The sequence below is a fragment of the Salmo salar genome, chromosome ssa22 (assembly GCF_905237065.1).
Source record: "Salmo salar chromosome ssa22, Ssal_v3.1, whole genome shotgun sequence".
NCBI classification, from domain to species: domain Eukaryota; kingdom Metazoa; phylum Chordata; class Actinopteri; order Salmoniformes; family Salmonidae; genus Salmo; species Salmo salar.
The window spans coordinates 33,151,835-33,167,260 of record NC_059463.1 but is presented as its reverse complement, the minus strand read 5'-3'; the positions used below and the strand labels follow the sequence as shown (position 1 = coordinate 33,167,260).

The following is a 15,426-nucleotide window of genomic DNA, read 5'->3' as shown; positions in this document are numbered from 1 at the left end:
AGGGATGCCGTCTGGGCCGGCAGCCTTGCGAGGTTTAACACGTTTAAATGTCTTACTCACGCCGGCCACGGAGAAGGAGAGATCAGGTGATTGTGGAGGCCAGGTCATCTAATGCAGCACTCCATCGCTCTCCTAGCCCTTACACAGCCTAGAGGTTATTGTCCAGTTGAAAAATAAAATGATAGTCCAACTAAGCGCAAACCAGATGGGATGGCATATCGCTTGAGAATGCTGTGGTAGCCATGCTGGTTAAGTGTACCTTGAATTCTAAATAAATCACAGACAGTGTCACCAGCAAAACACTCCAACACCATCACACCTCCTCCTCCATGCTTCACGGTGGGAACCAAACATGCGGAGATCCTCTGTTCACCTACTCTACGTCTCACAAAGACTTGGCGGTTGGAACCAAAAATTGCAAATTTGGACTGATCAGACCAAAGGACAGATTTCCACCAGTCTAATGTCCCTTGCTCGTGTTTCTTGGCCAAAGCAAGTATCTTCTTCTTATTAGTGTCCTTTAGTAGTGGTTTCTTTGCAGCCATTCGACCATGAAGGCCTGATTCACGCAGTCTCCTCTGAACAGTTGATGTTGAGATGTGTCTGTTACTTCAACTCAGTGAAGCATTTATTTGGGCTGCAATCTGAGGTGTAGTTAACTCTACTGAACTTATCCTCTGCAGTATAGGTAACTCTGGGTCTTCCTTTCCTGTGGCGGTCCACATGAGAGCCAGTTTCATCATAGCGCTTGATTGTTTTGCGACTGCACTTGAAGAAACTTTAAAAGTCCTTAAAATGGTCCAGATTGACTGACCTTCATGTCTTAAAGTAATGATGGACTGTCATTTTGCTTTGCTTATTTGAGCTGTTCTTGCCATAATATGGACTTGGTCTTTTACCAAATAGGGCTATCTTCTGTATACCTTGTCACAACACAACTGATTGGCTCAAACGCATTAAGAAGGAAAGAAATTCCACAAATTAACTTTTAACAAGGCACACCTAAATGAAATGCATTCCAGGTGACTACCTCATGAAGCTGGTTGACAGAATGCCAAGAGTGTGCAAAGCTGTCAAGGCAAAGGGTGGCTACATTGAAGAATATCAAATATAAAATATATTTTGATTTGGTTAACACTTTTTTGGTTACTACAGGATTTTGATGTCTTCACTATCATTCTACAATGTAGAAAATAGTAAAAATAAAGATAAACCCTTGAATGAGTAGGTGTTCTAAACTTTTGAACGGTACTGTATATATACTCGCCTCGATCTTGGCACTCACCCACCATTGTAAAATATATTTTGGAAGCTATAAAAAATGCATTTATTAATGTCTACATTTGTGTTTGACACATTTATTCTATTATTCTATTACAGATACCTTAATGCATAACTTTAATTGATATTATGTGAGCTAAACATAAAAAATAATAATATATATAAAAGCATTTTCCTTCAAGTATAATTATTTAGAAAGTACTAATGTTACTGTCTTCACTACAACTACAAAAATACTTAAATATATATGTAATTTTGTTTCAATTGAAATTTGATTAATTCCTGTGGAGGACTGCTTCTTCTGGGGAGTGCCAATGTGGCCAACACAACAGTGGCTCAAACCTCTCACTGGCCAATACATAGCATCCGAATTCCAGGGTTGATGTAAGTCATTGATCCCGTCCCTTAAAAATAATGTAGTGCTTTCAAATCAGACAGATATGAATTAAAGTACTTTATAGCGGTTTTATTTTTGAAAATGTTTGCATAGAATTACCAGCCAGCTAGCTGTCAGTGAAGGTACATATTCAGTCTGGCAGCAGATTGATGGCTTCTTTACCTGATTTTACCCTAAAATACTGCAGTTTGTCAAGGAAGGAAGCCAAAACCTCCCAAATGTTTTTCAGCTAGAGAGAGCAGATTTGTAAGGTATAAATAGCACCAAGCTTTGGGAACAGAATGTACAGTGTAGAACACTGCACTGTCTAGAACACACGGCACGAAAACAGGTCTTCATGCGCCACCTAGTGGATGATTACAGCTGAAGCGATAGCAAGTGCGTCACAGACTACATAACATATGAATGATGTAATTCTAGAACTGAAGTTTATCAAGTAAGAAAAACAATTCTGTGAATGACTAAACTACGAAAAGTCAATTGTGCATCAATTATGAACCAATATGGTAAATATCCCCTGTAGTAGCTATTCATATTTTATGAATCCCCCTTTATCTGCTCTTTGCACAGTAAAAGAGAAACAAGCAGTTGACATAACAACAGAGGGACTCAGACAGACAGACAGACAGACAGACAGACAGACAGACAGACAGACAGACAGACAACTACACTAAATATGGCCCGGCAATATCATGGTCATGGTCTCAAATTGCAAAAATCTCTGAAGCTGGAGTCTTATATCTCCCTCTAACTTTCAGCATCAGCTGTCAGAGCAGCTTACCTATCACTGTACCTGTACACAGCCAATCTGTAAATAGCACACCCAACTACCTCATCCCCATATTATCACTTACCCTCTTGCTCTGATTGCACCCCAGTATCTCTACTTGCACATCATCATCTGCACATCCATCACTCCAGTATTAATGCTAAATTGCCTCTATGGCCTATTTATTGCCTACCTCCCTACTCTTCTACATTTGCACACACTGTACATAGATTTCTATTTTTATTTTATTTTGTGTTATTGACTGTACGTTTGTTTATGTGTAACTCTGTGTTGTAGTTTTTGTCGCACTGCTTTGCATTACTTTGGCCAGGTCGCAGTTGTAAATGAGAACTTGTTCTCAACTGGCATACCTAGTTAAATAAAGGTGAAATAAATCAAATAAAGAACATTTTAAAAATGTTTCGACCTCAACAGAATATAACTATAGGTATCCATCTTGCAAAAGTCTCTAGATATTGCAATGATCAAATTGACCTCTTTAACAGATAATACCATTTCCCTTCAGGGTTTTGTGTATTCTTACAGTAATGAGTGGATAAAGAACCATACTGCAGAGTATGACACCATAACCATAGATGTAGAACGTTTTTATCTATGATCATAACTTTACAGATAGTACACTGACACCATCTAGCGGCCATAATGAGCATGACACAGCAAGCTGCTGACTCAATTGGAGTAGGATTGCTGCTGGGTACTGATCTAAAGTCCGTTTAGTGATTTTTTCCCCCTTAATGATTAAAGGGGCAATCCGCAGATGCTAAATCTTCTCTGCCATTTGTCCAAGGGGTTGGTTTTTAGTCGGGTCAAAATTTCAGACAAAATATCCACAGGAAATTATTATTATTAAATTGACTTCAAAATGTGGGTCTCTGTGTGTGGCAATCAGTACTTGTTCGCTCATCAGCTAAGGCAGTGCACAAGACGGAAGTACATGCACGCGATACATGCATACAGTGCTTTCGGAAAGTATTCAGACCCCTAGACTTTTTCCATATTTTGTTACGTTACAGCCTTATTCTAAAATTGATTAAATGTTTTTTTTCCCCCTCATCAATCTGCACACAATATCCCATAATGACAAAGCAAAAACAGGTTTTCAGAAATGTTTGCAAACTTATTAAAAAAATAATAATTGAAAAATCACATTTACATAAGTATTCAGACCTTTTACTCAGTACTTTGTTGAAGCACCTTTGGCAGTGATTACAGCCTTGAGTCTTCTTGGGTATGACACCTCAAGCTTGGCACACCTGTCACGCCCTGACCATAGAGAGCCATTGTTTCTCTATGGTGTAGTAGGTCAGGGTGTGACTAGGGGGTGATCTAGTATATCTATGTCTATGTTGTGTTCTAGTTTCTTTTTCTACGTTGGTGTTTTGTATGATTCCCAATTAGAGGCAGCTGGTAATCGTTGTCTCTAATTGGGGATCATATTTAACTATTTTTCCCCCCACCTGTGTTTGTGGGATCTTGTTTGTGTGTAGTTGCCTGTGAGCACTGCATTTGCTTCACGTTTCGTTTGCTGTTTATTGTTTTGTGCGTTTCACGAATAAAGATGTGGAACCCAGGTCACGCTGCGCTTTGGTCCATACGAGCGTGACAACACCTGTATTTGAGGAGTTTCTTCCATTGTTCTCTGCAGATCCTCTCAAGCTCTGTCAGGTTGGATGGGGAGCGTCGTTGTACAGCTATTTTCAGGTCTCTCCAGAGATGTTCAATCGCGTTCAAGTCTGGGCCACTCAAGGACATTCAGAGATCTGTCCCGAAGCTACTCTTGCGTTGTCTTGGCTGTGTGCTTGGGTTTGTTGTCCTGTTGGAAGGTGAACCTTTGCCCCAGGATTTCTCTGTACTTGGCTCCCTTCATCTTTTACTCAATCTGGACTAGACTCCCAGTCCCTGTCGCTGAAAAACATCCCCACAGCATGATGCTGCCACCACCATGCTTCACCGCAGGGATGGTGCCAGGTTTCGTCCAGACGTGATGCTTGGCATTCAGGCCAAAGAGTTGAATCTTGGTTTCTTCAGACCAGAGAATCTTTGCTTCTCATGGTCTGAGAGTCCTTTATGTGCCTTTCGGCAAACTCCAAGCGGACTGTCATGTACCTTTTATTGGCTTCCGTCTAGCCAATCAACCATAAAGGCCTGATTGGTGGAGTGCTGCAGAGATGGTTGTCCATCTGGAAGGTTCTCCGACCTCCATAGAGGAACAATGAAGCTCTGTCAGAATGACCATCGGGTTCTTGGTCACATCCCTGACCAAGGCCCTGCTCAGTTTGGCCGGGGGGCCAGCTCTAGGAAGAGTCTTGGAGGTTCCAAACTTCTTCCATTTGAGAATGATGGAGTCCGCTGTGTTCTTGGGGACCTTCGATGCTGCAGACATTTTTTGGTACCCTTCCCCAGATCTGTGCCTTGACACAATCCTGTCTCGGAGCTCTACGGACAATTCCTTCGACCTCATGGCTTGGTTTTTGCTCTGACATGCACTGTCAACTGTGGGACCTTATATAGACAGGTGTGTGCCTTTCCAAATCATGTCCAATCAATTGAATTTACCACAGGTGGACTCCAATGAAGTTGTAGAAACATCTCAAGGATGACCAATGGAAACGGGATGCACCTGAGCACAATTTCGAGTCTCATAGCTATAAGGTATCTGTTGATTCAAAAAAATTAAAAAGCCTGTTTACGCTTTGTTGTTATGTTGTATTCTGTGTAGATTGATGACAATTTTTTTTTTTTATACATTTTAGAATAAGGCTGTAACGTAGCAAAATGTGGAAAACGGGAAGGGTCTGAATACATTCCAAAGACACTGTACTAACGGAAGTCTTGCAGGTGTTTACATGGTTTTGGGCATGTGCCAGGAAATCCCAACGCCAGTACCAGCACTCAAAAAAGTTGGGTAAAAATGTTTTTCCTGTGGATATTGTTTTTCAAATTTTGACCAGCTGAACCACACAAACAACTGGTAAGTTCAAATGTAATATTATCCAACATTCTGACTTGTAAGAACATTTTCCAAGTTTTTGCAGTGCTTTGTTTCAGACTGTATACCAAGAATTGGTATCACAGTCTGATTTATTACACAAAAGTGAACAGGGTTTTGGCTACATGTGTCCAGGGTGAGCTCCTTCCAGGCTCTGTAGTCAGCAATCCTAAGCAGTTCATAGACGTTCAATTGTTGGTGATCAAAATAATAAAAAATTATAAACTAAAAGGCCATAACATAACATAAGATAAGCTACTCAAGCCCCCTCTCAATCTGCAATCACCTGCTGATCATTCTCAAGTCTACTGGCACTCTCAGCACATGACCCGGTTTCTGCTGCCCTCTATAGGCATGGGATGTGGAAGTGGAAATGTACTGTCTAAACTCTAGGCTGTGCCCTTCACACTTACTAACAGGACAGTCCAATCAGGAATCCAATCACTGTTTTCCATCAGGGATATCCAGGTTGTGCTGGCAGTCCTGTTCCAGACAGTGCTACAAGAGTAGATTAGAGTAGATTAGAGTAGATTACAGTAGAGTATCTATTCTTTCAAACCACTCCCTCTCACTCTGTTAAATCTTATTATGATAATGTGTGTGTGTCAACATATTTGACTTCATAAACAATTGTTATGTTGTGTGTGTCATGGACATGTTTGAATACTTCAGCATTTGTAAATAAGCTGGTGGTATGGCTCTTATGATTGCTCAAGAAATAAAGCACAGTGATGGCAACCAAGGACTAGGATAGATAACCAGAGACAGGCATAACTGTGAGAAACGAAAGCCTTGTCTGATTTCCTAGTTTCAGTCAAGCTATGTCATACCTGAGCCACAAGGAAAGCAGATAGGAGTTTCTCACAATAACCATACTGTTGTTGACTTATGCTTTCCATGTAGATACTGTGCGATGGCAGTGTAATAGAGACACTAGAGGTTAGATAAGACAATAGGTTCTAAAAAAGGATCTTAATGAATATTACAGCTCAAGATCAAAGGTTGTTGTGGTATGACTGTTTCAGGTAAATCCCATTATGATTCTATGTGTGGGTCGTCTCAGAAACATAATGTTCTTAACCTCTATCTCATTAATCCTACCTGGCTGTTACTAAACTAGTCTTACACAAAGACATGATGTCACTGTTTCACAAGAGCTGTGTTTTTCCTATCTATTTATCGTATTATTTGAAATTCATTCAGAAAAATACATGATTGATTAGAAAATAAGTTATATGAAATAATGTTTCTAATGGCTCTTGAGGTCTATCATTCACAGAATTGTGGAATTGGTTGGGGGCTGCTGGTCTAGATAGAGGAGGAGAGAATCAGGGGGAGGAGAGGGCCAGGCAGACAGAGAGACAAAGAGGTGGATATTATTGATGGTTTTATAAAAGGTTTCTAAAGTGTATTATTAAAATAGTTTTGGATGATGTGTGGGATGGGTTTGACTGGCAATTCTACTATGGGGGTCAGTATGCTACATAACACACATGTAATTCAGATATGTTAGCCCCCCCCCGTTACTTCAAAGATATCAACCACCCCTTTTTGGATTAAGGCAGTGGTACATTCCTGCACGTCCCAATGCTGGAACCTTACCTGGATGTTGCTCGAACGGCCTCATTAGAGCAGAGATATGGGGGGAAATGGGATCAGGGTTGGAAAGGGATTAACCTCCTAATAGTGCTCTATATAGGGCTTGGTTGGTTGTAATCTGCACAGTGGAGACAGATTCACCACAGCCACTGTAAGAACAACTTCAATCTCTCTCTTCTACTGTACCACAACTGAGGGAAACCTAAAAGAAAAGAACAGAAAAAAGACGTAAGGGACACAAAAAGAAAAGGACAAAAAGGGAGCTTTATCATATAAAAGGAAATCTACTACTGATGTTGACAAGCCTTTGAATGACATCTTAAGAAAAAGGACAACAACAACAACAACAACACCATAAACAACAGAAAGTCAACGCTAAAGGGATTCAAAAAAAGACACAAACATGACCAAGGGAAAGGTAAAGATTTCTTTCTCACCAAATTAGTGCTTCAAAGCTGAGGTGAACAGAAATTGGTTGCTGTTCTGAATTTCCAATTCCAGACCTTATTTGTGGTTTCCTCTCTGTGATATACTGTGAATATCATCATAAACTATAATCTAAAAAACTGAGAAAGAGAGACTGACAAATATTTATCTTTCTATAATGTTATACTCATTCACTGTACACACGTTCCCCTGCTCAGACGTTACATGGATCAACCAATGGTTGCGTGCCACGTCATCGACTGTGCCGCCAGGCACCAGATTGCTATAACATAATATGTGGTTAGCTTATATGTTAAATACCTATCCAGTCATTGTAAGATCTGGCATGCGTCAGCAACGCCTGGGCAGAGGAACGCACCATCTATTGTTGCGTTCATAACCACCTGGGAATTTACCACATACGACTGGGAAAAATCCACTTGAATGACCCTCCAACTGGTAATTACTAGTGGGAAACTCGTCTATCATCTTGAGCTCTCACTTCTCCCACATACTGACCTCTGACATCACCAACTAAGGAAATTACTGCGATAACAGCATTTTCAGCAGTTAAATGCAACGACAAAACATTATTTATAAAAAGCAATCTATTAATATGGTTTTTGAAAACTATATATTTTTTTACAAGCATGACAACTGTACTTTTAGTTTATGGTTTACGCAGCTTGTAGCCAATCAACATTTGTGAACGAGTTTAAAGCATATGAATGCATCCAACTGGTATTTGTGACATCAAAATGGGTAAATTCCCACCTCCCACTAGGTTACGAATGCAGCATAAGTCGGCAAAACTAAGATGGCTGCCTACTAAGAGTATCCTAATCCTTATCCTATCCTAAACACTGATGAAACATGGAGGCTTGTTTACACTGATACAGGCCTCTACATGTAGCCTATCTGGATTTTCAGTGGATCATGAGGAATTGAATGCATGAATAGAATACAATATAGCAAGTTCATAAATTGTTTGTTAAACTTCAACTGTTATCCTTCACCTGGCCATTTTGTCTTATAGCAGCAAAAGGAAGTTGAGTTGAAAGAAGTTGAGTTGGATGAAGTGAGTTTTATGCTATAAGAGTGCAGGGCCGGCTCTAGCCTTTTGCGGGCCCCATTGAGATTTGGTTGGGTGCCACCCCACCTCTTGCGAAAAGTTGTTTTTTATATGGACACAAAACATGACTCAAGAGAACATTAGTCCATTTCAAGCCATGCTTCATGGCTATGTCACTCAGTGACTGACATAACAAGAGGAAACCTGCTTATGCACTACTAAATATAAAATGTACACTTTGTGTATTTTACTATTCAAACTTTCATCCATAGCCTAAGTGTTTTCCATAAATGTTATTAAATTGTGGGGCCCCTAGCAATCGGGGCTCTACATGCACAACGTGATCCGTGTTAAGGACGAGCCGGCCCTGTAAGCGTGAAGTGTTTTCTGAAGTTTTGTTAAAGTGTTTATTAAAAGTGTCTTTCAGTTTGATACTACTTCTAAAGACTGGTATCTCTGACCATTTGTGTCTCTCACCATATATTCAGGTGTCTCCAAAGACAGGCAAAGAGTACCCACCCAGCTATGAAGAGGCTACTGCAGGTAATATCAAAACGTCTTTGTATCTCAACTAGTCAGTTACACAGGAATATCTCATCCCCTTTAACAATGGGCACCTTTATGGCTACATTATGTAGTGCTCTTCTTCTACATCCAGTTGCACGCACACACGCGCGCACACACACACACACACACACACACACACACACACACACACACACACACACACACACACCTTACTATAGAACAAAGACAGATGGGCAGTAACGAACATTGCAGCATGTGATGTAACCGGAGGTTAGAGGTGAATCCTTACACACATCTGCTGTTTTAACAAGATGTTTAACCCTCTGTCTTCCCTCCCTGTCAGACTATGAGGAGATGCAAACCCAGTTCTCCTGGGACGACCAGGCTGTCAGGAGGATCTTCATCAGAAAGGTACTGAAACAGGGAGAGACAACCTGAACTTATAACAAATACTACTCTAATTAGAAACACTCGTTTTCGTTTTCCGTTGCAAAACGGTTTTCCACTGTGTGCCCAAATAAATACGATCCAGATAATAATATTACTGTAACTGAGCTACACTGACTTCTTTAAGCATGTCACCCATGCATGATCCAGCATGCAGTATAGTATACTGAGGGTATATCTGGGCCATCCCCTCTTATTCCTCCTCTTTGTATTGTTATAGGTCTATGCCATCCTGATGATCCAACTCTTTGTGACTGTGGCCATTGTTGCTCTCTTCACATTCTGGTGTGTATCATATCCATTACATTGTAAATATATCCAAAATGTGTGTGTGTGTGTGTGTGTACTCTACATAGTGTAACACTCTCTCATCTCTCCACAGTGCACCAGTAAGGTTTTACATTCAGGCACACCCCCACCTGTACATGTGCTCATAGTAAGTGACAACAAACATCTTAATTGACATGCCCTCACTTTTCATCAGACGGTGAATCCCAAACCAGCCCCTTGCCCCTATCAACTCGCTCGCAGGGCCCTCTGTTGTGACGTGTTGCTGGCGGATCTCATAGGGTGACTTCAAGAGCGGCAAGGGGATCAAATAAACCCATTCACTTCAGAACACACTCGAGACTTTAATTATGCAATTCATGATCCACATCAATAAAACAAGCACAAAATAAAATGAGAAAGTTCCCCCCTGTCGTTTTACAAGATATACACCTCAGTAGCAGTTAACACTTAATTTGGGTGGTATTTCATATGTTACATGTACCAAGCCTCAAAATCTGACAAACAAATACAGGTGACTCCGAATTAGGCACGCCTCTCCATTATTTTGTGTGAAATCGCGCAAACTCCAAAATAATGCGACGCGTTATGTGATAGCACTTTGCTCTGAAACTGGCAGCATGGCTGACTCGGTCGAAGGATGGTCTAATTGGGTTGTTCCACTAATTCAGTGTCTTCTGAGAAGTGTAACTTGGTCAACAACATTTCTTTAACTAATTGTAACATTCTGTGATAAAAAAGCATGTTTAACTTAACAAAAAAACTAAGTTTTCCCATCTCAAAAGGGTTAAATAAATAAAAATACTATAATAAGTGCCTATTAAGTGTCAAATAAAATAACAAGGTTGACCGTAACAGGGTTGAAGATTTCATAAATCAGCTATTAATCCCCTTGTGACAGGGAATGGAAGTTTGTTGTGTGGAACAGGGAGTGGCAATTGAATGCAAGCTTCACCATTTTTTTTTTTGTTAAAACATTTCTAGCCCGTCTATCTATGCGTAACAGGGTTGACATGTTAAGCTCGACCCGCTTAGTTTTTCACCACAAAACACCACCAAATGGGTAACAAGAGATGAACCAGTTCACATGCTTTTACACTATGATTTGACTATTAGATGTTTCTTTTAAAAAATTTTTTAAAGGGAATAGTTTCACCATATTATGTCACGAACCGGCTCAACGTTCGTAACAAAAGGGAGACAACATGGAGACAAGGAATAACAAAATATATATTTATTAACTAAGTTAAAACATAGTGTGTCTGCATGGAGAGAGTCTCTACAATGAATGTGGAAGAGGTCTATTTATCCTGGGACACACCCGGGCCCAGGTGTTTCCCATGTAGCTGACGACCCTCCCAACTCCGCCCACCGGCATCCTAATAAGGAAACAAAAGCAAAGAGCGAGAATACGGCAGACAGAGTGGGAGGGTCTTCACAATTAAAACGAGAGTTCAGCTCAAGTAACAGGGTGGACCTTAAAATGAGGGATAGACGTAAATGAATCACTAACCACATTAAATAAGAATCTTCAGAAATGACTGTCAAATAAGCAAAATAACTAGAGCTTTACAATTATGGTGAAAACTTAGGAGAAATTTTGGAGTTAAATGAAGCGGGTAAACATTTTCCTTGAAGTCACAGAGGGACATGTCAAAATGCTGTATTTTGGCACTTCAGCACGTTTTTATTCATATAAAAGTCTGATTGATTTAATTCCCCATGTTGTCTATATTAGAGGACACTTAATTTAATATAATAGGCTTTCAAAATTCTAATTGAATATTAGTACACAATGTCTGCTTAAAATATCACAGGGATGCAAAAGACTCTCATTTTGTGGAACGACCCAATTAGCCCCTGCACCCTCCATAATTTTCACTCCCTCAGTTTTGGGACACTTGTGCATACGGCGGAGGCGTACGTGACCGTACAAATGAAGGGGTGAGGGGAAGGGGGTGATTTGGGATTCAGCCATGTAATTGTGTTAATAATGAACTGGTTTATTTTTGCTTTTCGACAGCATGATGTTCTTGGCCACCTACATTGCACTGAACTGCTGTGGTGAACAAATCAGGTAATAGTTTCCCTCCTATGAAAATTACAATCTGGGTAGTACACTGCACTTACGTCACATCTTGACTGTCACGTCAAAAAACAGATGGGATATTCAATAAATCAAATAGTTAAATGTAGTTTTAATATGTATGTACACCAACACTTTACACATGTATTAAGCACATATAACACGTTAATATGGTATTTCTAACATCCTTCATAGATTATGGTTGTGATCATCCATAGTAAATGGTAGTCATACAGTGATGGTAGAATGATAACATGCAATATTATAGAGTGAATTTACCAACCTGAATACTCTTTATCTCTGTAACAGGAGGCAGTTTCCCTGGAACCTCATTCTGCTGTCTCTCTTTGTGAGTATAATGAGGAACAAATATTAGAGCAATTCAAGAGAATAGCATGTACCCAACACTCTCCCTGCCCCTCCGTCTGTCTGTGTTCCTCATTGACTCTGCTCTATACCTATCTTGGTTCTGCCTGCATGCCTTCCTCTCTCCTTCTCTCAGACTCTCAGCCTGGCCTGCATGATGGGCTTTGTGTCCAGGTAAATGACTAACTCGTGTTTCATGTGTGGGTAGGGTTGGTTGAGGGACTCAGATGTTGACATAGGTGGGGCTAGGAGTTTTTCCTGGCCAGGTCACATGAACCGGACAAACTCCTGGCACAGTTAGAAACATATGTTGAAACAAATGATGTATGAAGATAAGAATGAATTAACACATCATCAACATCTACATGGATGGGTAGGATGACTACATTTCACATTTTAGTCATTTAGCAGAAACTTTTATCCAGACTAACTTAGTGTGTTTATCTTTAGATAGCTATGTCTAGGTGAGACAACCACAGATCACAGTCATAGTAGTTACATTTTTCCTCATGAAAGTAGTTATCAACAAAGTCAGTGCAAGTAGGAAAAGACAAGCAAGTGTTATTGCATTATTTCTTTAACTAATTGATGGATTAATCAATGTCTGTCTCTCTACACTCTCTCTCTCCAGCTTCTACAACACCAAGTCTGTGGTCCTATGTCTGGGCATCACTGCTGTGGTGTGTATGTCTGTCACCATCTTCAGCTTCCAGACCAAGGTGAGAAAAATGACCCCATCTTAATAACATTGGCACAATCCAATTGATTGATCATGAGTGCATTTTAACAACACACCCTTATTCTCTCTCTACTGTAGATTGACTTCACGTCTTACCAGGGAGTCCTGTTTGTCCTGACCATGGTCATGCTGTACTGTTGCATCATACTCTCCATCGTCATCCCTTTTGGATATGTAAGTAGCCCGTCTTGTCTGCTTAGCTTCCATTAGAGTTGACACTGTAGATAAGCAGAACTAGATCTTGATGGTGTAATGGCTGTGCGTACCTTTCCAGACCGCAATAAGAATAGTTGTGACTCTGACAGTGAGTTTATATATAGAGTGATGGTAAGGCTTTTGGCCCTCGCTCACCCTATTCGGGTGGGTAGCATACTAGCATGAATAAGAAGGATTAGCTGAAGGGTTTTCACTTAATCTCATAGATGATCTGGAAGAGTCCCAGTGTCTTTCCTAAATTAGTGGCCTGTATCTTCTTAGCGCTGTTCGATAACATTCTTACCCCCCCCCAGGTTCCCTGGTTACAAGCCATCTACGCTGTGATAGGAGCTATCCTCTTCACTCTGGTGAGTGGCAGATATCCAACATCATTGGGAAGGCCCAGAGTTTCTTCTGGTCAAGGTTACGTGGTCAGGACAAACTCCTGGCCCTAATCATTGGGTTACAGTCTGTAGCAAAATGGTGTATGTGACAATAAAACCCTTTTCTCTCTCTCTCTGTGTCCTCCATCGCTCTCTTTCTTTCTCCCTCACTCTCTCTCTCTTTCTCTTAGTTCCTGGCGTTTGACACCCAGCTGCTGATAGGCAACAAGCGCTACACTATGAGTCCAGAGGAGTACGTCTTTGCCACCCTGAACCTCTACCTGGACATTATATACCTGTTCAGCTTCCTACTTTCGTGTTTTGGAGGGAGCCGCGACTAATTCTTCTATCTATTTGTCTACCCGCTGTCTCTCAATCTGTCTGTTTCTCATTTATACTCAGCCCAATCTCCCTCAACCTTAGAATTTAAGAGATTATTTCATTTCCGTCTTATTCTCAAACGACCCTGGCTCTTCTGTGATCAATAAAAGAGTCTCATGTCGTGACAGACTGTTTACCATTCAATTGAGTAGCTGGGGAGCGAGCACACAAGATTCGGTTCTAGGTTCTCATTTTGTTTACGAAAGCAAATAAAGATAAACAGCATTAAGGCGCTCTTTTCAATCTGTATCGCTGAAGCGTAACAGATTGCGCAATATAAATGTTTAAGTAATTTCCGATTGAGCTGACATATGCAACATTTATTGTGAATGCAGTCTACGCCAAAGCTGAACTTCCGCAATACGGATTGAATAGAGCCCTAGGCTAATACTGACTAGGGCAGGGTCCCCAAACTGACGATCCGCTGGGGATTTTATTTGGCCCCCCGAGTTTACTGAGCAAATGTTATTTTTATTTATTTTTTGGCATAGGCTGTAAAAACACCAACATTTAAATTTTGGAAAACTTTTCCAAAGTATTCTCACACATAATAGAGCGATACACTGAGTATATAAAACATTAACAACACCTTCAGAACAGCCTCGATTTGTCACGGCATGGACTCTACAAGGTGTCAAAAGCATTCCAAAAGGGATGCTGACCCATGCTGACTCCAATGCTTCCCACAGTTGTGTCAAGTTGGCTGGATATCCTTTGGGTGGTGGATCATTCTTGATACACACAGGAAACTGTTGAGTGTAAAAAACCCAGCAGCACTGCAGTTCTTGACACAAACTGGTGTGCCTGGCACCTGCTACCATACTCCGTTCAAAGGCACTTAAATCTTTTGTCTTTCCCATTCACCCTCTGAATGGCACACATACACAATCAATGCCTCAATTGTCTCAAGTCAAAAAAATCCTTCTTTAACCCGTCTCCTCCCCTTCATCTACACTGATTGAAGTGGATTTAACAAGTGACATCAATAAGGGATCATAGCTTTCACCTGGAGTCACCTGGTCAGTCTATGTCAGGGAAAGTACAGGTGTTCTTAATGTTTTCTACACTCAATGTATATGTGATAATATACTAATTTTACTGAAGCAAGGTTTGAAATTATTATGTTTAGTCAAATATAGCTGTTTGGACTTCTTGCGTTCAATTTGTAGTCTACAAATGACTTGTAATTATGTTCTGGTCCCCTAGGGGCTAGATTATCTCCGATTCGCACTAGCCGACACCCGTATAGTGGTTGTTTTGGCGTGTCGGAGGTAGAACTGCGTTAAGCTGTCAAATCCACAAGCGGCTTCTAGAGTTACCTTACCGCGGACACTGCCATTGGACGCAACGAAACCACCTTACAAGTTCAAACGCGTGATGTTCTATTGTCTGCACCTCGATTAAACTGATAGGCTATAAATCCCCCCCATCCAAATGAACATGAAAACATGCATTAGCC

The 15,426-nt window shown here is 40.7% G+C and overlaps 1 protein-coding gene across 1 annotated transcript; it reads left to right on the top strand.

Annotated features, from left to right (window-relative positions):
* Positions 1 to 7,196: 7,196 nt before the first annotated feature.
* faim2 (Fas apoptotic inhibitory molecule 2) lies at positions 7,197 to 14,083 on the top strand. Its single transcript, NM_001141360.2, is given in 14 exon segments — positions 7,197 to 7,474; positions 8,522 to 8,560; positions 9,043 to 9,097; positions 9,426 to 9,493; positions 9,750 to 9,814; positions 9,912 to 9,965; positions 11,841 to 11,894; positions 12,213 to 12,252; positions 12,406 to 12,443; positions 12,901 to 12,988; positions 13,087 to 13,139; positions 13,142 to 13,182; positions 13,518 to 13,571; positions 13,778 to 14,083. Coding segments are annotated over 14 exon segments (678 nt in total). The 5' UTR covers positions 7,197 to 7,459; the 3' UTR covers positions 13,792 to 14,083.
* Positions 14,084 to 15,426: the final 1,343 nt, after the last annotated feature.